At 35.9% G+C, this 23,634-nt stretch overlaps 1 protein-coding gene across 2 annotated transcripts; it reads left to right on the forward strand.

The window, feature by feature from the left end:
- Positions 1-424: 424 nt before the first annotated feature.
- vps4b (vacuolar protein sorting 4 homolog B) lies at positions 425-23,623 on the forward strand. 2 transcript variants are annotated; one of them, XM_048164853.1, is made up of 13 exons: positions 425-576; positions 2,724-2,835; positions 2,932-3,032; positions 9,985-10,096; positions 10,278-10,425; positions 14,182-14,243; positions 14,436-14,555; positions 14,812-14,968; positions 15,393-15,541; positions 17,187-17,268; positions 19,163-19,382; positions 19,532-19,672; positions 22,296-23,623. In XM_048164853.1, the coding sequence occupies exons 1-13, from the start codon at positions 556-558 to the stop codon at positions 22,395-22,397; spliced, it is 1,527 nt and encodes a 508-aa protein (XP_048020810.1). In that variant the 5' UTR covers positions 425-555; the 3' UTR covers positions 22,398-23,623. The 2 variants fall into 2 exon arrangements, with proteins under 2 accessions (XP_048020810.1, XP_048020811.1); XM_048164854.1 differs by lacking the exons at positions 425-576; positions 2,724-2,835; positions 2,932-3,032 and adding an exon at positions 9,095-9,354.
- The last annotated feature ends 11 nt before the right edge of the window (positions 23,624-23,634 follow it).

Genomic DNA, 23,634 nt, shown 5'->3' on the forward strand with positions numbered 1-23,634 from the left:
TTTTTCCCCTGAAAAACAGATTCGGAGAATATACTGTTTACAATGCATGGGAAAATGTGACATCAACACTAAAGACATTGATCACTGTCTGGTATGAAAATAACAGCACAAATTATGGGATTAATCTTATTTCACCCAAAAATCAAAAGAGAAAAATAGAAATTATACTTAAATTAAATTATATGAATAAAGAAAGTCTTATTTAAAAGGTTAGGATGAATAATTTTCATGAGAACACCCCCAAAATTAAAAATATTAAATAATAATAACAATATAGCCTATTTTAATACAAATAATATCTTATCTTTTGAAATATCTTTATTATTATTTGAGTATCTGTTAAACCAATGAACTAGCAAACAAATCAGTTTTTAGCTATGATGACATCTTTCTCAGTGTGAGATTGTAGAGGGCGCTGTTTCTCATGTTGCGCCTCAATCGTGATCATGCCTCGTCTATGAGTCGAGTGGGTGTCAACAGAGACTCGATACAGTCAACGCTAACAGTACCGAAACTTAGCAGTGAGCGATTTCACACATAACAAACCAGCGTGACATGGAGCCTACAAATTTACAGGTAAATATATCCATCCAGAAATCATCAACAGATTTGAAGGCAGTGTAAATTCACCAGATAAATTGTTGTCGTTTGTGATGTTTAATTGCAGATCCGTGACCATTTTCTTTGTAAAAGTTGTTTAGGAACCACTTTCACATTCAACACTATCGCAAACATGGTCATTATTATGAATAAAGTTGGAGTTTAAGTGATTGAGGACGCATTTCATCGTAATGACACATAGGATATACATAGGTTATGTTTCAAAACCTAGTGAGCTGCCTGTTTAGACAGCAAGTAACTTAGTGCATCCGAAAGCTCAAATGATGCCTACAAACTGCTGTCAGAGGCAGGCAGCTTTCTAGTTTTGGATCCGCGGCCATTCTAACCCCGGACATTATTGATATATCTGGGATATTATCTGTTCGTCAACAATTTGGAATATTTAGCCGTTGAAGAGTGACTATTATCTGAAAAGAGATTTCAAGACATCACTTATCCCCCAAAATAAAACATTTATGAAGAGCAGGTAGTTGTCATATTCAGTGGTGTATTTAACATAGCCTTTTTGTGTTGATCTTTATTTTCATCTCATAAATCATTACATAGGCACATTAACATTTACATATAGTCTTAATATATGATAGTCAAGATAATGATGACAAAAGCCACATTATAGTCAAGCCATTAAGAGATTTATGTCTTGTGGATGTTATATTTGAGATTTTTAAATAATAGTCTGAATTTCTATTAGACTCATAATAATCTGAATATTAATAATTTGAATCTCTTGGTGTCACTGATTTGTACTACTACTACTCATAAATCACTTTAGATTTTTGATGTATCACTCAAAATTTGACTCACAACACGACCATGCTAACAGTTACATAATTATTACAGTCGAACCAAAAATTATTCAGACATTTTTGATATATTTTACTAGTGGGTGCAGGACACTATAGTTCATTTATGTAAGTGAGGATAGCAAAATAAAGTAAACTGTGACATATTATACCCAAAAATTCTTCATACAGTGGACTACCAGTAAAATTGATAAAAACCTAAATTTTTGGAACCAAAAATTATTTGGGTTACTTTGACCTGACCATGTTTTGCTTGAGTGTTATCTGACATAATTGAGATTCAGTCAGATCTTGTCATATTTTATTACCATTTTTTTAAACTATAGTGAATAAAGTGTATTAAAGGGATAGTTCCCCCAAAAATGAAAATTTGATGTTTATCTGCTTACCCCCAGCGCATCCAAGATGTAGGTGACTTTGTTTCTTCAGTAGAACACAAATGATGATTTTTAACTCCAACCATTACTTCTACTATAAGAGTAAATAAAACTTGCTTAGACAAATACAAATTAAACCCTGTGGCTCGTGACGACACATTGATGTCCTAAGACAGGAAACGATCGGTTTGTGTGAGAAACCGAACAGTATTTATATAATTTTTACCTCTAATACACCACTATGTCCAACTGCGTTCAGCACTCGTTAGTGAGGTCTGATCACGCTCTGACAACGGCAGTGATGTCTCGCGCTTATACTTCAATGAGAGCTATACATCACTGCCGCTGTCAGAGCGCGATCAGACCAAACGAATCGAGTGCTGAACGCGGTTGGACATAGTGGTGTATTAGAGTTAAAAAATTATATAAATACTGTTCGGTTTATCGCACAAACCGATCGTTTCGTGTCTTAGGACATCAATGTGTCGTCGCGAGCCGCAGGGTTTAATTTGGATTTGTCTAAGCAAGTTTTATTTACTCTTATAGTTGAAGTTCCCATCCACTAGCATTATTTGACTGACAGATGGCAGCAGTTGCAGTTAAAAATCATCATTTGTGTTCTACTGAAGAAACAAAGACACCTACATCTTGGATGCGCTGGGGGTAAGCAGATAAACATCAAATTTTCATTTTTGGGTGAACTATCCCTTTAATGAAAGAAATGTTCAAGGTGTCTGAAAACATTTTGGTTTGACTGTATATAGCATTATTTATTAATATTGAAATATTGATCTACATGTTGTGTGATTGTGCTTTAAGTATGTACACACTAAAATCTCTGCAAGATGTTAATATCTCACTTACTTTGTGGTGTGACTATAATGAGTTAATATAAGCAAATTGCACATGCTTCATTTCACAGAAAGCTATAGCTGTAGCCAACAAAGCTGCACAGGAGGACCAGGCTGGAAATTATGAGGAGGCGGTTAAATCTTATCAACATGCAGTTAAATATTTTCTGCATATAGTAAAACGTGAGTGCACAAATATAGGACTAACCTATATACAATATTCAATGGTGTCTTTTTTGTTGTTGTTGCCAAGTTAACCCTTTGTTTCTATGCATTCAGGTGAACCACAGGGTAAGGATGGCAATCAGAAGATCAGAGATAAGTGTAAGCAGTATCTCGACAGGGCAGAAGAGCTCCAAGATTATCTTGATAAGAGAGAGGTTACTATCAAATTATCACTGTCTCTTTGTGTATTTATGAATATGTCTAAGCAGTTCCACTTTTTTTTTTTCTTTTTGAAAACTTTCAACTTTCAGATAGATCATCCTGGAAGATATATAATTTACAAAGGTCTTGATAAACTGTCTACAGCAGTTTAATAACAAATACTGGACACTAATGCATCTTTGGTCAAATACTAAAAAACAAATTTTGACGAACAATTTAAACCACTCTGAGAACACTAACAGTGCATTGAAACATTGTGGCAGCATCATTCTGTATCATGGACTGAAAAACATGCAGAGGGAAAATTGAGCTAAGTAAATAAAAATGCAGGGAAAACAATCTGTGGTCTGCAAAACCATTGGACACTAAAATAGTTCAAAATCAAATGGAACATTAGACACATGGACTAATGTTAGTGCAAGAGCTCCTATACATTACGATGTGCTAACATGGGTGGTGCAAGTTTGAGTCTTATCATTTCCTGTCATTTACTATTCCTGGAAATAAAACAAAAGTAGCAAAAACACCTAAATGTAGTGGGCTTAGAGGTCACTGTAATATTATATTATATTATATTATATTATATTATATTATATTATATTATATTATATTATATTATATTATATATATATATTATATTATATTATATCATATTATATTATATTATATTTTTAAATATTGTTAATATCTTTTGAAGTTGACTTTTTTGATGTTGTTTTGAACTGCTTTGACCTTACTTCAGTCTCTAATCTTGTGTTTTACTAACAGTTGGAGAGGGGTCTCACCATATTTTCAGTGTGCTACACAAACTAATATAGTCAGCAAATTAAATTATGTGATTTTTTTTGTGTGATGGTTGTGTGTCAGAAAGATAAACAGCAGAGGACTGGGGGTCTCCAGTAGCAACGAGTATATAGGAGTTCTATTTTGTATCCTGAATGTGTGAAAAAGTAGACTTTTTGATTTCTATAGTAGGGCTGGGCGCTATATCGCATGTGATTATCACGCGCATTTCGTCAGTAAAGCCGGTTCCCTGATTACCGCTAAATTGCCATCACCTGCTTTCAAATGGAGCAGCATTTAATAGACAGAGCAGTAGTTCACTGACAAGCCACGCAATATCGCGTTCATTATCGAAGGCGATTCATCTGCGATATGAACGCGATATTGCGTGGCTTGTCAGTGAACTACGGCTCTGTCTATTAAATGCCGCTCCATTTGAAAGCAGGTGATGACGATTTAGCGGTAATCAGGGAACCGGCTTTACTGACGAAATGCGCGTGACAATCACATGCGATATATCGCCCAGCCCTATTCTATAGTTATATTTTCATGTCTGTGAGGCAAGTTTACATGGAGTTTAGTTTTTTCCTCAAGTTCACAGAAAGAGGTGGCAGAAAGCGTACCTTGTATGCTTTCATTAATTTACAAAAGCACAACATTTTGTTGTTATTGTGAGTGCACACAAATAAAAGTAGACTCTTCACACATTCAAAATATGTATTACTCTTATCTGTATGATAAAAAATGACAGAGTATTTTAAATGCAAGTGATCGCGCCGGCGCCTCCATGTTAGCTGTCATGCAGTAAGCGCACTACTTTTCAGCTTTCACACTCCACACAAACACTTGAATAGCCCACATTTTTTGTAGGTTAACGATAAAGCGAGCGGCCATGCTACTACTTACTTGTTTCAGGTGATAAGCAATATTTGAGGTCGATGAATGATAGGGGAGTGTTTGGATGTATTGCCCGATGTACTGTAATTACTACATAGATCAGTTGTTAACGATCTGTTCGTCACAGACTGTGTGACTTCACCACTTCCTTTGGATTTTTTTTCACCTGCGACTAAGCGACTAATATAATTTTGGTCGACTAACGGTTTGTCTACTATTAGGGGGCAGCCCTAGTGTTAATAGTGATTTTCAAGCAATAGGAAGTAATAGGAATACATAGTAATTCTCAAGAAAAGCAAGAGCTAGTAAATAACAGATGTATGAAATGTAAACCACACCAGACCTTTGACTTTTCATGCAGAGAATATTAGAGTTGCTGCAGGGCCAACACATTGAAAATGAAGTCATAACAATGCTCATCTTGGACAGCTTTGATTTGGGTTTTAGCAAGACAAATTCTGTGCTGCATTTTTCATGTCAGAAAAAACAGCAGCACATTATGATTGTCACTAACATGGTCTGTTGACTAACCATTTTTTTTCCCAGCATGCACATTGCTTTTCTTTCTATGAACCTGGTTTGACTTGGGCTAATGAATGAAAATGAGTTATGAACGTATTCACGTTGTGATCCGTAGCCCAGTGTTGCGTGTTGAGGGATCAAGCCAAGGGTGCCAAGTCTATTAAAAAGTCTATTACTAAAAGTCTATTAAAACAGTGCAATGTGGTAGTGCGTTTGTAAAACATTTTATTTCAGCAGAACATTTAACATTTTGCGTATGGGAGGCAAGTGAGGTAGTTGTTCCGCCATTGACGCATTGTGGGTTATTGTTGTTTAAGTTAATTTTCAGGATGTTGGCTTTAAGGTTTGGTTCTTTTGAAGGTAAAATGTTTAGTTTTTGCTATCCTAATTACCCATCTGTCACCAGATCTGACAGCAGTATCATAGATCATAAGAGATCAGTCATGCCCCTGGTTGTTGGAAATGGGTGGGTTTTCAGGGACCTGGAGGGGACACTGTATTCCTTTCAGCAGCTTTCTGTTTGTCAACAAGGAGAATCCATATGACCAACTTGAACCCATTGCAATGTGTGGGTAAATGTTTCACTCTCACTCTAAAGCCGGGGACACACTTAACGACTACCTGAAACATTCTGAATGAATGAACTGAACACACTATATGATTTTAAATGCTGACTGAAAATGCCAACTAAACGCAACTGTCACAGACCCGGTGCATTTGGGCATGATCAGTCGTAAGTATCAAATTGCATTCATAATCTGCCTTACAATCGTTAAGTGTATCCCTGGCTTTAATTGTAGATTGCATTGATTCCTATTTCAAAGATTTTGCAACGACAGCAAATTAATTTGTATAAATACATTCAGTTGTGCTTTTTCGCTGGATCTGCTCATGCCCCACTGATAGTTATGGTTGAGAGGTGAACCATCATGCGTATTTTTCTTTCTCATGAGATTTTGGGTTAGACACAACAATGCTTCAATTTATCCAACAGAGATGCAGCTAAACTGTTCACAAAAACCTCAATGAATTTATTTAATATTTAATATTACCTCACCTCACAAATTAAATGTTGTTTAATTCCATACATAATTGTGGTTTTAAGGGACAGAATGACAATTAAAGGGTTAGTTCACCCAAAAATGAAAATAATGTCATTACTTACTCATGTTGTTCCACATCCGTAAGACCTTCGTTCATCTTCGGAACACAAATTAAGATATTTTGATGAAATCCGATGGCTCAGTGAGGCCTCTATTGAGAGCAATGCCATTGTAACTCTCAAGATCCATAAAGGTACTAAAAACATATTTAAAACAGTTCATTTGAGTTCATTGGTTCTACCTTAATATTATAAAGCGACATGAATACTTTTTGTGCGCCAAAAAAACTAAATAATGACTTTTCAACAATATAGTGATGGGCCGATTTCAAAACACTGCTTCGGAGCTTTACGAATCGAATCAGTGACTCGGAGCGCCAAAGTCACGTGATTTCAGCAGTTTAGCCGTTTGATAGGAGATCTGAATCACTGATTCGATTCATAAAGCTCTGAAGCAGTGTTTTGAAATCAGCCCATCACTATATTGTTGAAAACTGAACTCACGTGAACTGTTTTAAATATGTTTTTACTACCTTTATGGATCTTGAGACAAGCATTTCTTTTTCTTTTAAATATTGTGCATTGATGAATCATGTGCAATAAGACCAGGAACTTTATTAAGAGATGCCCTAGAATTAAAAATTGAATTTATCTTGGCATAGTTGAATAACAGGATTTCAGTACATGGAAACGACATATAGTGAGTCTCAAACTCCATTGTTTCCTCCTTCTTATATAAATCTCATTTGTTTAAAAGACCTCCGAAGAACAGGCGAATCTCAACATAACACCAATTGTTACGTAACAGTCGGGATCATTAATATGTACGACCCCAATATTTGCATATGCTAGCTCATGTTCCAGGCATTACACAAGGGCAGCCAGTATTAACATCTGGATCTGTGCACAGCTGAATCATCAGACTAGGTAAGCAAGCAAGGACAATAGCGAAAAATGGCAGATGGAGCAATAATAACTGACATGATCCATGATTACATGATATTTTTAGTGATATTTGTAAATTGTCTTTCTAAATGTTTCGTTAGCATGTTGCTAATGTACTGTTAAATGTGGTTAAAGTTACCATCGTTTCTTACTGTATTCATGGAGACATGAGCCATCGCTATTTTCATTTTTAAACACTTGCAGTCTGTATAATGCATAAACACAACTTCATTCTTTATAAATCTCTCCCAACAGTGTAGCATTAGCTGTTAGCCACAGAGCACTATCAAACTCATTCAGAATCAAATGTAAACATCCAAATAAATACCATACTTATGCGATTAGACATGCTGCATGACGAACACTTTGTAAAGATCCATTTGAGGGTTATATTAGTTGTGTGAACTTTGTAAATGCACTGTATTATAGTCGAGAGCTGGGGGGGGGGGCAGGGAGCGCACGATTTAAAGGGGCCACAGCCTGAATCGCTGCATAGTTAATGATGCCCCCAAAAAAAAATTAATAAAAAAAAATCTATGGGGTATTTTGAGCTGCAACTTCACAGACACATTCAGGGGACACCTTAGACTTATATTACATCTTGTAAAAACTGGTTCTAGGGCACCTTTAAAAAATTACTTATTAAGAAATTATAAAGGGTGTATTTTAGTTTTATGTTGACTATAAATGCAGCAGACCATTTGTCTGTTTGGATATACTACATTATATTTGTTGTTTGTTCTCATTGTTGTTGTTGTTTTTTTGTTTTTTTTTGCTTAATGTGGTGTCTACTGTGGTGCCTTTTTGTTACAACATGGTTCTAAAAGAAACAAGAGTAAGATATTTATCTTATTACTACCTTGTCATACTGCAATATAATACCTGATAACGTGTAAGCAATGTTATGGCTCAGGCCTGTGTGACCTTTCAGTTTTACAATAGAAACACTTGTTCATAGCTCATTTATCTCGCTGATGACTTCAGTCTTTTGGTAGTTATATCACTATAGTAACACAACTGGCCTATCTATGTAGCTGTGAATGGGCAGATTTCTAGTATTAATACTTAAGCCAATATAATAATAGCAATGAGACTGGAGTTAGCTAGCACACTTTTTATTCCAGGGAATAATTCTCCTGGTGGGCTGGGGAATATAGTTTATTAACCACTATAGGGGGTAAGTTGTCACAGCGGAGCTGGTCATTTTTTATAGGTTAGAGACCAAATGTATCTAATCAGTTGAGAAAAAAATGTCAGAGGCATAATTATTTAAAATGAATGTAATGTAATTCAGTGTTTTTGGCAAACAGAAACTTTGTCAGTATCAAATTGGATTAAACATAATATCTCCTGTCCTGACTTTTAAAAAATCTGACATTATGATAAAATTAGTCAGTGTGCTTTTATTTTATTGACTTAATCACCCAACAGATATTACAAAACTGTTTTGAAAATATGAAGAATATCAAACACAAATCAACTACTAAAGAATACAAGCATTTAGCCTATAGATATAGACTCCCTGTGTTACAGGAATTGCTTTCAAGTTATTGTAATCACTGTAACTTGGATACATTTAACATTTTACAATCAAATAGTTGCAGACGATTTGTATAAAATGTGATATACTTCCGGGCAGGCAGTTATACTTTGGTGGCATCAGCTTGAGAAAGTCCTTTTGTTTTTAACTACAGTCTTTAATATGACGACAACAACTTCTATTACGTAGTAAAGACTCCTTTATTTTTTTGTTCCTGAAACCGGAGTTGTTTAAGGGCGCGCCAAAAAGGCGTGTCTTACGCGTATGACGCATGACATTTTTGGAACACGTGAGCGTGGAGGCGGAAGTGACATTCGACATTTTAATGCGGAAGTTGTTTTTTTCCTCTGTTATTCAACGATCTCAAAAATAAGTACTGAAAAATCATAATTTTCCAATCCTCGTTGTTTGTTTGTAAAAACGTGTTTGTAACAGTTTGATAACATAACACTGTCTTTATATTTCCGAAACACGTCGTACGTTCTTGATTTTTTCAGCCCCTATGGCTGCCACCAACAACTTACAGGTAAGTTAGCCAACAAATTAACTCGTAGTTTTTCAACTGGCAGCAAGAACGTTAACTTGTGGATTTAATTAAGATAAATACTAAGTTTTGTCGCATTTTGTAAATTCATACATTTGAAAGCAATGATTTTGTAGTAAATATGGAGAGATGATCGCCTAACCCATCTCTTACTAGCACACATTGTTTTCTTTAACTTCTCATATATACACTAACAAACCTGTTATAGCCGTAATCAGTTTTAACTGATTGTACTTCAGATTATAAATGGCATTTTGAATGTTAATTAGACAATGACGTTAGCAGGTTAAGATCGGAGAAGCTAACTATACATTTAGGTGTTGGGTTTGACCATTGTCTAGTTTGCTCTAAGTTTAGTTTTGTGTTCATGAATACAATTATAGGGCTGTTACATCTATTAATCTTAGGCTCATTGTTCTGGTGAACTTTTAAGTATTGTAGTTTTGCTTGGAGGACAGATGCCACATCCATCATTTTCGTTTGTTTGAGAATTAAGAGTGTGCTATTGTCTAATAAACATGATTGAAATTCCCCATACAGACCTCGTTTAATGTTAACAGCTATATTGTATTTTTCTTATTCTGAAACAATGCTATGATATTTACCACACAGAAAGCTATAGATCTGGCCAGTAAGGCATCTCAGGAGGATAAGGCCGAAAACTATGAAGAGGCCCTGCGTTTATATCAGCATGCTGTTCAGTATTTCTTGCATGTTGTCAAATGTAAGTATGCAGCAAAAATTTGTTTATATCCATCAATCAAGAAAAATGATTTTAGCAACAGAAAATATATAGTTTGCTTAATGATCATATATATTGTTTTATATTTACATATGCTAATTTTTCAGTATGTTAAGCAGAATACATCACAACTCTCTCTGTTTCATTTGTATTTTTTACAAAGATGAAGCACAGGGTGATAAGGCCAAACAAAGCATCCGGGCCAAATGTGCTGAATATTTAGACCGGGCTGAGAAACTGAAAGAATATTTAAAGAAGAAAGAGAAAGCCCCAGCGAAACCAGTAAAGGAGTCCCAGTCCAGTGACAAAGGGTGGGTGTTGTGGATTAGTAGTTGATTGAATAAATACAAAAACATACATGCATACATTCAAAATGCGTGTTTGATTTCTGTGAATCAGCCAAATATCAAAATGACAAATATTGGCCAATTGTTTTTTAAGCGCAATAACGTGTCCAGTCTGAATGCTTTACTTCAAAAATAGACCCCAAATATAAATTGCTTTCTTAAGGCTGACTTATTGATTTGCCAATCAGATAACCCATATTTATTTAAAATAGTAGTTTTGCATATCCCTAACTGCTAGTGTGTGTTCACAATGTCTATGCAAAGTCATGTTAACAACTGAGACTGTTTTGTCACACTTTTTCTCTGTGATTAATCGCACTATACATATAGCTTGACATTATCGCCTGGTTCGCTTGTCTGGTACAAGTGGATTTTTTAAAGGGACAAGTGAAAGAGAAGTTTACTTGCCCAAACGGACAAGTGTCCTGATTAAAATGTCACTAACAAAAAAAAATAACTATGGAATCACCAAAATGCGAGAATGGCTTTGATTTTATTACATTTAGTGTAAGTGGCGATCGATAGTGGATGATAATAATGTATAATGTAGCCTACTGACAGTTCTGCTCTGGCTTTTATAGGCAATATTTTTCGTTGACAAAATTGAGCAAAAGCAGACAATATTGTGTCTAAAATAACACAATATTAACTTCTTATTTATTGAACTGTTGTATAAAATCAATATCACATTTGCACTCATGCTGTTCGGGGAAAAAACAACACTCGTGTGATATTCCTTACCTATAATCATATGATATAAATATGTGACAAAAACTAGCTTGAGTTTTAGGGGCTTAAAACTGCATTCTGTAGGCTACATCATGCAATGAGCTTTTTCTTGAATCCTTCTCGTCACCAATCAACTTTATAAAGTAAGATGTAAGATGAACTAAGTAGGTTTGGGGCGGGTGCGTTAAATGTGTTAATAATTTTAAAGATTTTGAACAACGATTTTGATATTTGAAATCAACCCAAACAAAGCCACCCCTCTCTTCATTGCTCTGCCTTCAAAACTCACACTCCAATCCTAAGCATCCTGCTCAGAGTCTGTCTCGAGCCATGCGAGGCGAATGCACTACCAATGACTCTAAACACCGCATTCTCTAGCGTTCGTCAGTGTGCAATAGTTTAACTGCAAAACTCTCAGTATCAGGCCACTGTGACACACGCAATGCGAGTGGAAGACTGTTTATCACAGCTGACGCGTAACAAAATATTTCACCAAAAATAAAGCGCAGATGATGAACGAACGATAAGGAAGCACAAAAAATGAACGTACAGTACACACGAGTAAATACAAAATGTTCATTGTTTGTCACAAACAGCACAGCAGCTCCAGACAATCAAAACTCAGTGTTAATTAGGGCTGCACGATTAATCGTACGATTTGAAAAAACCCATTGAAATCGTGCTTAAACGATTTGTCTTAGTGCGATTATGAAATCGCATAGCTGCAATTATTTTTTTATGCGTGGCTTGTCAATGAATTATGGCTCCAAATGCTAATCCATCTGAAAACATCTGAAAGTTTGAATTGCTTATAATGTACATTTGAAAAAGCAACACGCGTCAAACATCTTTCCAGACATGAGAAGCATTTATTAACATCTTGTCCAACAAAAGAAAACATTTAATAATATGTTTTACTTCAAAATCACTTCATAACAACAGTTGAGCATCCTTCTGTCAGATGAAGTGGCTTCTTACACAGAATATGGCAGTCGTGTGTTTATTAATCATGTTTAATCAATCAAAACGTTTCAATCTTCTGTTTATTCAGCTATAGCGATTGTATAGGATTTCCTGGAATGACGCGTGTTCTACTTCGGCAGCAAGGCATGAGAGCCTGAGAGCGCCCTCTGGCTTTCGTGCAGCCCTAGTGTTAATGAATCAAAGCATCCTCTGCGTTTGTTTTCAGGCCTTCCCACTTAGCTCTCTCAGCGCTGGAAAGCTTTTCTAATATAAACACGGGTCCTAAAGCGCTTGCCCAGTCATAAACCTTCATTCCAGTGATATTCTTTTGAGCTCTTTTGTATTGTGTCCCATCTCTCGTTCTGCAGTTTTTCTTATTTTCAAATCTCCCTCTTGCTTGTTCTCTCTCCTCGATCGTCATGCGCCCCCTGATGCTGATTGGTTACACGTTTGTAGTTGGTGTCGGCCTGACTAACTTATAAACAGTGTAGTTGAAATACTACTGAGTCCACCTTTAACACGTTATTTTTTCCCATAACTAATTAATTAAAGGTGCCCTCGAATGAAAAATTGAATTTATCTTGGCATAGTTGAATAACAAGAGTTCAGTACATGGAAATGACATACAGTGAGTCTCAAACTCCATTGTTTCCTCCTTCTTATATAAATCTCATTTGTTTAAAAGACCTCCGAAGAACAGGCGAATCTCAACATAACACCGACTGTTACGTAACAGTCGGGATGTACGCCCCCAATATTTGCATATGCCAGCCCATGTTCAAGGCATTACACAAGCCAGTATTAACGTCTGGATCTGTGCACAGCTGAATCAACAGACTAGGCAAGCAAGCAAGAACAATAACGAAAAATGGCAGATGGAGCAATAATAACTGACATGATCCATGATAGCATGATATTTTTAGTGGTGTTTGTAAATTGTCTTTCTAAATGTTTCGTTAGCATGTTGCTAATGTACTGTTAAATGTGGTTAAAGTTACCATCGTTTCTTACTGTATTCACGGAGACAAGAGCCGTCGCTATTTTCAACACTTTCATTTTAAACACTTGCAGTCTGTATAATGCATAAACTTCATTCTTTATAAATCTCTCAAATTCTTTATCACAGCCTCAAATTCATTCAGAATCAATGTAAACAATATAACAGTATACAATACTCAAATAATCCGACGCATGCATGACGAACACTTTGTAAAGATCCATTTGAGGGTTATATTAGCTGTGTAAACTTTGTTTATGCACTGTTTAAGGCAAGCGCGAGCTCCATGGGCGTGGAGCACGAGAATTAAAGGGCCAGTAGCCCTGAATCGGCTCATTTATAATGATGCCCCAAAATAGGCAGTTAAAAAAATTAATTAAAAAAAAATCTATGGGGTATTTTGAGCTGAAACTTCACAGACACATTCAGGGGACACCTTAGACTTATATTACATCTTTTTAAAAAAAGTTCTAGGGCACCTTTAAATTAACATGTTAAATCGACAGTCCTAAAAATAACACTGCGTTAATCTTTATAAAAGCTTCAAAAGTTATTCAGTCAAGATCAGTGAGTGATTTTCTCCCCCCCCCCTTTTATTTTTTTTTTCTTTTTTTCTTTTCTTTTCTTTTTCAATTGGTACTCACTGCAGAGTCTATGATAGCCAGCTCCTCCTCTATGGACATCCAGTGGGGTGGAGAGATAGAGTTGTGGGTAGAATTAGGGTGTGGTTGTACATTTGCTCCTCGCTGGACATCTAGCGAGGGGGAGCTAACATAATCTCCACCCATTTTCATTGATTAAAATTAATGACACAAACTGCAGCAGGTTTATTAATCTGCTGGCACTTTAAAACCTGACGCAGATCTGATTTTCTCACAAATCTATATTAATTTAAAACTGTTTACAACGGGTACTCATCAAAAACATTTTGGCAATTTTTTTTGTATTTGTCTGTTCAAGAACGATAAGACACCAAAGAGATCTTCTGCATTGGTTTCTGTGCGTATTTCACATTATATTTTCAACCCTAGGAATGAGAGTGATGGAGAAGGAGATGACCCAGAAAAAAAGAAATTTCAAAATCAGCTCTCAGGTTAGTTATTCCCCATTCAGACACTTTCTTCAAAATACTCCAAAATTACATATTTAGTTTTTCACTTTATTAGTTTTTAGTCTTGAGTAAATTCTAAGCAAAAACAGTACTTTTTGATGTTTCTTAGTTTTAATCCCAACAAATCTCTGTTAATCTTATTGACTGATTCAAACACCGGTTCTTCTGTCACAGGAGCCATTGTCATGGAGAAGCCCAACATTAAATGGAATGATGTCGCCGGGTTAGAGGGGGCCAAAGAGGCTTTGAAAGAAGCCGTCATTCTGCCAATCAAATTCCCACATCTCTTTACAGGCAAGTGGCTTTTTCCTGCCTGGATCAACAATATCAACTAATGGGATAATGCTTTCATGTAACACTCTTAAAGTTTTAAGTATTAAATGGTCATCAATGCTAATGTGTCTTGTGCTTTGCTCAGTAGTTTGAACCATATGTAAAGAGATAATTGATGACTGTGGGTGTATCCAAAACTACAACTGTACCAGTACCCTGTAAAAGGAACATCAGAACTGATGTTGACAGATAATGATACAAATGGTTTCTGTCTCAGGTAAAAGAACTCCATGGCGGGGCATCCTTCTGTTCGGGCCTCCAGGAACAGGCAAATCTTACCTGGCCAAAGCGGTAGCGACAGAAGCCAACAATTCCACCTTCTTCTCCATTTCCTCCTCAGACCTGGTATCCAAATGGCTGGGAGAGAGTGAAAAGTGAGGAATGGTCTTGGCTACCTTTACCAGGACATGATAATAGTCTGGATGTTTGCTAGAAAGCGAACATATGAATAGAGTTTTGTAATTATTTACTCCGATTAATAATCTAGCCTTGATGGGCCATAATTGGTAAGCAATACTGTAGCGGTGGCTTTTATGTGGATCTTTGAACAGAATTTGGTATCGAGCAATCTTGACTCACCAACGTACCTGTAAATGAAAGCCAAAATGCATAAAACATTTAATTCTGTATGGCTTCATAATTAGTTCTTATGGCCACACATTCAGGTACGCTACCTTTAGGAAATGATACAGAGTATCAAAAAGATGTACGGTTCTGATTGGTGAAGTTGCTTGGCACTTGATTAAATGGTTAAAATGATGCCGTGTGATGTCTAAACGGGTCTTTTTATCCCCTCAGGCTGGTGAAGAACTTGTTTACTTTGGCCCGAGAGCACAAGCCCTCTATTATCTTTATCGATGAGATCGATTCACTCTGCGGCTCCAGGAGTGAGAATGAAAGTGAAGCAGCTCGCAGAATCAAAACTGAGTTTCTGGTTCAGATGCAAGGTGAGAATATTATACGTGTTATAGGGCTGCAACAAACGATTATTTTGATAATCGATTAATCTATCGATTATTATAACGATTAATCGACTAATCATCGATTATTGCACTGATTAATCAGTAAGCTTTGTTCGATTATTCTACTTTAGCAATTAGTTCAAATATTAAGTTATACTGTACTTTTACTAGTAAATAAAACAAGGAAATCACTTCAGCTTTTAAAAGTGTATTTTTAATAATTTTCAAGCCAACTGAATAGACCAATATCCTTCAGGTTAAAAAAATATAATCTAATTATGTGGGGTTTTTTGAAAAATGAAACAACAACATACATACACACACATATTATATATATATATATATATATATATATATATGAGTTTATGGTCACTGAATGGCTTTCCTGAGGTAAATGTTACATTTTGTGTGATATATTTGTTTGCAAGTTTTATTGACTTCTTTCTGCGGTTAAAACTCCGATTAAGTGATTACAATAGAGATGGATTCATTTCAGTAAGTTCAGTAAGTACTTTTTGATGTTCATTTATGTTTATTTCGCGCTGTAATAGAGAGGAATAGGTTCACATGCCGCTTGAACCGAGGTGTTACAGCGATCTGCCACACAACGTTAAACAGCGTCACAACCACAAGTATTGTTTGAATCCCGTAGTAATATTGACTGAATTTAAAAGCTTAGACAGTTTTATATCAAAAGTAACCTGATCTGTCGGTGCGTTGTCTGTGTCCTCTTTGCTCTGCGATGCATCTTTCACTTTGTGAGAAAATGAACGTGTGGCGTGAGAACAGTGAGTTTGAATGAGAGTTGGTGGCCCTGCATGACAGTATTCTGTAGTTATGCTAAACGTTATGTTTGTTATGTTTATGCTATGTTAATCTCCCACATTTAACGGGTTCGACTTCGTTTGCACTATGCTCTCCAAAGCGCTGACTTCTTTTATTGAATTGGATCCGGGAGGGCTGCATTACAGTATTGCGCTACAGCGCCCCACTGGTTACACCGCGTTATTGCAGGCCCTTCAAATATGTCGTATGAGATCAAGAGACTATTCGACAACAAAAATATTTGTCGACAATTTTTTATTGTCGACGTTGTCGATAATGTCGACTAATCGTTTCAGCCCTAACGTGTTATATGAATGTCTGTAACAGGGATGTCAAATCCTGCTTCTAAGTGAAGAGTTTAGCTCCAATCCTAACAAAGCACACCATAAAGAAAAAAAATTGAAGGAGTAAATGGCCACATTGTGTTTGTCAGCAGTGATGTAAAATCATGTGATCAAAATCACTTTCATGTTGGTCTCTAGGATGTTTATTTATTTATTTATTTTTTCAGATAGAATTATATTTGAATATTTAATTTCGTGAATTTTCTTTGTCCACGTTATTATATTTATATCAGTTTTGCATAGTTAGATTATTTTTTTGACAGTCTGTGTAAATTGTACATTCGTGTATGTCATGTTAGTATTTGTTGTAGTGCTTTTTTTAATTTACGCTGATCTGTTGTGATATTCACCTATTTGTCATTTTAAAGATAAGTGTAGTCTTGAAGTTTAAGAACGTACTCTTAAGTTATTTCACCGTATGAATCATTAATATTATGTAATGCAAATCCATGTCTTTATAGGTGTTGGTAATGACAATGAAGGGATCCTAGTACTGGGAGCCACAAATATCCCATGGACGTTGGATTCTGCCATCAGAAGACGGTAATAATTTGTTTCCACGAGTGACTGATTTACCATGGAAAACTGAAAGAGAACAGTCCGAGAGGAGTGTTATCAGTTAAAGATGATCTCATTAAACTATGTGCCAGTGTGATGCATCATGTTTTAATGACATCACCTGGGTCACATCAGCTAGAACAGGTTTTTCAACTCTTGTAGCTCATTTAGGAGCTAGAGACCATGAATCATTATGAATCATGTGGAATGTTATTATGAAGAATGTACAGGTCTCAGTATTTTGTTTACGTGGATCCTTTTGAAATCCTGGACGTTAGAAATGTTTGCATGTACACTACTGTTCAAAAGGTTGGGGCAGTATTTTTTTTGTTGAAAGAAATACTTAATATTCAAGGATGCATTAAATTTATCAAAAGTGACAATAAAGACATAATGTTTCTAAATATTTCTAGTTCAAATTAAAGGGATTGTTCACCCAAAAATGGAAATTATCCCATTATTTACTCACCCTCAAGCCATCCTAGGTGTATATGATCTTCTTTCAGATTAACACAATCGGAGATATATTTAAAATATCCTGGCTCTTTCAAGCTTTATAATGGTAGTGATTGGGGGACATGATTTGAAGCCCCCCCAAAATGCATCCATCCATCATAAATATAATCCATACGACTTCAGGGGGTTAATAAAGGCCTTCTGAAGCAAAGCAATGGGTTTTAGAAAAATATCCATATATAAAACTTTATAATTGGAATAACTAGCTTCCGGCAGACGACCGTATACATACTGCGCAAGTCAAATGATTAACCCCTGAAGCGATGTATGACGCAGGGTTTAGGAGTAGGCTAGCGTAAGTTTACATGCCTCTTGTGGTTTAAACAAATAGGGCTGTACAACAAACTCAACCTCCTTTTCTCTTATATTGAAATCTTCCAACATTTCTCTTTAAAATTTCTTGTGACTGGTGTTTTGTTTTGCTCTATCCTCTGCGCTTCCGTGTTTGTCATTGCCTCATGCATCACTCTTTCGCCGCCAATTGACGTGTACGGCCGTCTGCCGGAATTTTTTCTAACAAAAACCCATCGCTTCACTTCAGAAGGCCTTTAATAACCCCCTGGAGCTGTATGGATTATATTTATGATGAATGGGGGCTTCAAAACATGCCCCCCATTCACTAGCATTATAAAGCTTGGTAGAGCCAGAATATTTTTAAATATATCTCTGATTGTGTTTGTCTGAAAGATTGTTATATACACCTACGATGGCTTGAGAGTGAGTAAATCATGGGCTAATTTTCCTTTTTGGGGTGAACTATCCCTTTAATGCTTTTTATTCAAAGAATCCTTAAAAATCTATCATGGTTTCCACAAATATATTAAGCAGCACAACTGTTTTCAACATTGATAATAATAATGATGATAATAATAAATGTTTCTTAAGCAGCAAATCATCATATCATATAATGATTCCTGAAAGATCACGTGACACTGAAGACTGAATAGTGATGCTGAAAATTCAGCTTTGCCATCACAGGAATAAATTACATTTTGAAACATATTCAAATAGAAAACAGTTTATTTTAAATTGTAATAAGATTTCACAATATAACTGTATTTTAGATCAAACAGATGCAGCCTTGATGAGCATAAGAGATTTTTTTTTTTTTTTTTTTTTTTTTTTTTTTAAATCTTACTGACCTCAAACTTTTGAACAGTAGTTAATGTATAACCTTGACCTAGTAGGCGACATTGAAGAATCTCACATATAAGATATGATTCCTGAACCTCCATTTGTTATTTCATAGATTTGATTGTTTGACTATTGTTTTAATATGTAAAAAATAGTAACCGTAATGAATGCGTGTGCCACTTTTAAATGCAAGTGTATGTGTTCATTGTTCATCTTCTGTGTTGTTTAGATTTGAGAAACGTATCTACATCCCTCTGCCAGAAGAGCATGCTCGTGGGTTCATGTTCAAGCTAAATCTGGGCACCACACCTAACTGTCTCACCGAATCAGACTTCATGACTCTGGGCAAGAAGACAGAGGGTTACTCTGGTGCTGACATCAGCGTCATCGTGAGAGACGCTCTCATGCAGCCCGTCAGGAAGGTTCAGTCTGCCACTCACTTTAAACGGGTGAGTCCTGCCAGACATCCGTTACATTAACGCTTTTAGAAATGGAAACTGAGTAATTGTAAACTTGTGAAATATGAGATCATGTTATTGAATTGAAAATGAATTACTTCCCCTTTCTAACTATAACCATTTTTGTTTTCGTTCATTAGGTACGAGGATCATCAAGAAATGACCCTAATGTCATAGTGGATGACCTCCTAACCCCTTGCTCCCCAGGTGATCCACAGGCTATAGAAATGACATGGATGGACGTTCCTGGAGAGAAACTTTTGGAGCCAATTGTTTCCATGGTGAGAATGATTTTTTTTTTTTTTTTCTAAGTTATAACCAATGCTGCAAAGTTCCAGTGTCAAACTAATTATTTTACATACTGTACAAAAGCATGCATTAAATTTACCAAATCATCTTTAAAATGACAGTAAAGACATTTATAATGTTACAAAATATTTCTATTTCAAATAAATTCTGTTCTTTGAACTTTCTGTTCATCAAAAGATCCTGAAATATCACAGTTTCCACAAAAATATTAAGCAGCACAACTGTTTTCGACTTTAATAATAATAAGAAATGTTTCTTGAGCAGCAAATCGGCATATTAGAATGATTTCTGAAGGATTATGTGACACTGAAGACTGGAGTAATGATGCTGAAAATTTAGCTATGCATCACAGGGAAAAAAAGAAAAGAAAAGAATAATAATAATAATTTAAAGGAGGCCTATTATGCCCCCTTTTTACAAGATGTCCCCAGAATGTGTCTATTAAGTTTCAGCTCAGAATACCACACGGATCATTTATACCATGTTGTAAATGCCCGTTTTTTAAATGTGGAATGAAAAACATGCTGTTTTTGTGCATGTATCTTTAAATGCAAATGTGCCACTGCTCCCCACCCTGCTTTTCAGAAGAGGGTGGAGCCTGTACAGCTCGTGCCTCAGATACTCTTCCAAAAACTAACAAAACATTTATTTGGTTTTGATTATCATCTCTATCGCGGTCACACTCAGGTGACAGATGACATTGCAGTTCTTCAGCATCATGAAAGTTAATTATTTGCATGCGTTTTAAAGCAATAACAGATTACATCTCTGATATATGGTTTTCTGAGCACACACGACATGACGTGTCGCATAAGTATTAAACTGATTTCTCTTATTGCACTGTCAAAACCAGACAATATTCGCAAACACTGTCAGTTATCTCTGTGAACGTAAACAGCAGGGAAAGAAATTGCATGTGTAAATTCAATCTGTGTATTAAAGTGAAAGCAGCGTATACAGTACCTGCTATTTATGCTTTTAATATGAATCAAACAAAAGGAAAAACAGAAAATCACTCACTGCTCTTGATTGAATAACTTTAGTAGCTTTAATAAGAATACATTTCTTACATTAATGCTGCTGTTAAATGCTCTGGCGAGGAGATAAACATAGCGGACTGTGTACAGCTCACTCAGGGGAGGAGCTAAGCTAATAGGGCAGATTCCATTACCAGCTGTGGGCGGGGCTTCCCCCCACTCTTGCATAAGAGTAGGGGGAAATCTGGAACCACTTGTTTGGAGAGACTGTTTATGATTTATGGGGATTATAAAAAAAAAAAGGAGTGGGTGGATTTTTACCATTATAGGCTGTTTACACACATCTGTGTTCGATCTGTGTGGATACACATCTGTGTTCAAACACCTTATAAAAGTGAACTGTTGAACGGTAGTGTATATCTGTGTGTATACTGCCTATTTTGAAGTATCTTTTAAAGGTGCCCTAGATTCAAAATTTGAATTTACCTCGGCATAGTTGAATAACAAGTGTTCAGTACATGGAAAAGACATCTCATTTGTTTAAAAGACTTCCGGAAAACACGCGGATCTCAACATAACACCGACTGTTACGTAACAGTCGGGGTGTACGCTCCAATATTTGCATATGCCAGCCCATGTTCCCAACATTATGAAAGGCATTAGACAAGGGCAGCCAGTAACGTCTGGATCTGCACAGGTGAATCATCAGACTAGGTAAGCAAGAACAACAGCGAAAATGGCAGATGGAGCAATAATAACTGACATGATCCATGATAACATGATATTTTTAGTGATATTTGTAAATTGTCTTTCTAAATGTTTCGTTAACATGTTGCTAATGTACTGTTAAATGTGGTTAAAGTTACCATCGTTTCTTATTGAATTCACAGAGACAAGAGCCATCGCTATTTTCATTTTTAAACACTTGCAGTCTGTATAATTCATAAACACAACTTCATTCTTTATAAATCTCTCCAACAGTGTAGCATTAGCCGTTAGCCACAGAGCACAGCCTCAAACTCATAGAGAATCAAATATAAACATCAAAATAAATACTTTACTCACATAATTCGAGGCATGCATGACGAACATCTTGTAAAGATCCATTTGAGGGTTATATTAGCTGTGTGAACTTTGTAAATGTGCTGTAATATAATCGAGAGCTCGTGTGGCAGGGAGCACGTGAATTAAAGGGGCGGCACGCTGAAAAAATCAGTGCATAGTTAATGATGCCCCAAAATAGGCAGTTAAAAAAATTAATTTAAAAAAATCTATGGGGTATTTTGAGCTGAAACTTCACAGACACATTCAGGAGACACCTTAGACTTATATTACATCTTGTGAAAAAGCATTCTTGGGCACCTTTAATGGTTAAACCAAATAGAAAAGTAGTATTTATATAAAAATATTAGTTTTAAAATAAATAGTAGTAATATTAGTATTTATTTAATAAGTTAAAGTAAGAATAATAAAAGAAAAGTTAACATTTAATTAAAAAATATGAAACAATTAATGTTTTGTTTTGTTTTGTTTTATTTTATTAAAAAACGTGTGGAGTTTTGCAAGAATGTTATGGTACTTTGATGAAGTCATCATTACGCTCTACCTGTACCCACAGTCAGACATGCTGAGGTCCCTCACCAGCACAAAGCCCACCGTCAACGAGCAAGATCTGGAGAAGCTGAAAAAGTTCACAGAGGACTTTGGACAGGAGGGCTGAACAGAGCCGGCCTCCCGAAACCAAAGCAAACAGATTGTGATTGTAATGTCTTCTCTCTTGCCCTTCACACGCCCCTCTCTTCCTTTCGTACCCATGCTCTTCCTCTGACCGATGGACCCCCTCAGCTCAGGCTAAAGGCTAGATCTAAATTGAAATGTGTCTCTCTTTAAGCCCATGTCAGTTTTTTCAGGTTTTTTTTTTTTTTCTTTTCAATAGCTGCTCTGCCTGCAAGGCTGCCACCAGTACCTTGTGACCATCATGCATCTTTCATCATTAATCAGCCGTCTCAAATCATAATTATTTGTGCTTAATGTCTGTCGATGACTAACACAGTCGGCAGGGCCTGAAAAACGATTAGCAAATGTAATGAGTTGTTACTTTACGCTGTGACTAATCATTTGAAGAAATACTAACGTCACTGTTGTTTACAGTTGCATAAGTCTGAACGGACAATAGTTAAGCTCCACTGACACATGAAGACTTTTCAGCCCCATCTTAAAATGCTTTGTAGAACTATTTAAAGTGGCTCTTGTTTGTTGTTGCAAAGACCTCTTTTATGGGTGTTGGTAATGAGAGCTGTCTTTCCAGAGTCTGTTTTTCCTTCTCGTTTGAGAAAGTCATACTTTGAATCTGCATTGGCATTTGATGTAACACTTTGAGATCTCCATTTAATAACTTAGGCACTCTTTACATATACTACATATGTCTCCATGTACAGCGTTACTTTCAGTATATTACTGTAAAACTTGATATTTCTTCACTGAGTTATGAGTTACATTATATGTTTGGGGCCAACGTTGGACGTTTGTAAATTCACTTGCTGAGGCTCAGCACACAATGTGCCTTTTTAGCATTCTCCTCCTGTCTCTGTCTCTCTCTTTCTCTCTCTCTCTCAAACTACATACAGATTCACACATACTGATGCTTATTGATGGATATATAACTGTTTTTATAGGCAGAACGTTTGGGAATGATTCGATGATATTTGCACATTTCATTTAAACCTTTACAACTATATATCAATCTGTATACAGCTCCTATGCATTTATAGGGTGTTTGGTTTGCCATTTAAAAAAAAAAAAAAAAAACCTATAAGACTATTAGAATAACAATATAGTATAGAAATGTTTGGTTTGTTTTAAGGATATGTCCTGTTAAACTTTGTTTAAAAGTGGTTTATCTCGTTCATTTTATTATTCACATGTAAATAAAGGTTGAAATGGAAATAACTTGTCAC

The sequence above is a fragment of the Megalobrama amblycephala genome, linkage group LG17 (assembly GCF_018812025.1).
Source record: "Megalobrama amblycephala isolate DHTTF-2021 linkage group LG17, ASM1881202v1, whole genome shotgun sequence".
Classification (NCBI taxonomy): domain Eukaryota; kingdom Metazoa; phylum Chordata; class Actinopteri; order Cypriniformes; family Xenocyprididae; genus Megalobrama; species Megalobrama amblycephala.

Excerpts from the sequence above, each read along its gene's own strand:
- vps4b (XM_048164853.1), top strand. The coding sequence starts at position 556 with ATGGAGCCTACAAATTTACAG. Across the intron at positions 15,542-17,186 it reads GTTTCTGGTTCAGATGCAAG|GTGTTGGTAATGACAATGAA; the intron begins GTGAGAATATTA and ends ATGTCTTTATAG. Across the intron at positions 17,269-19,162 it reads GATTCTGCCATCAGAAGACG|ATTTGAGAAACGTATCTACA; the intron begins GTAATAATTTGT and ends TGTGTTGTTTAG.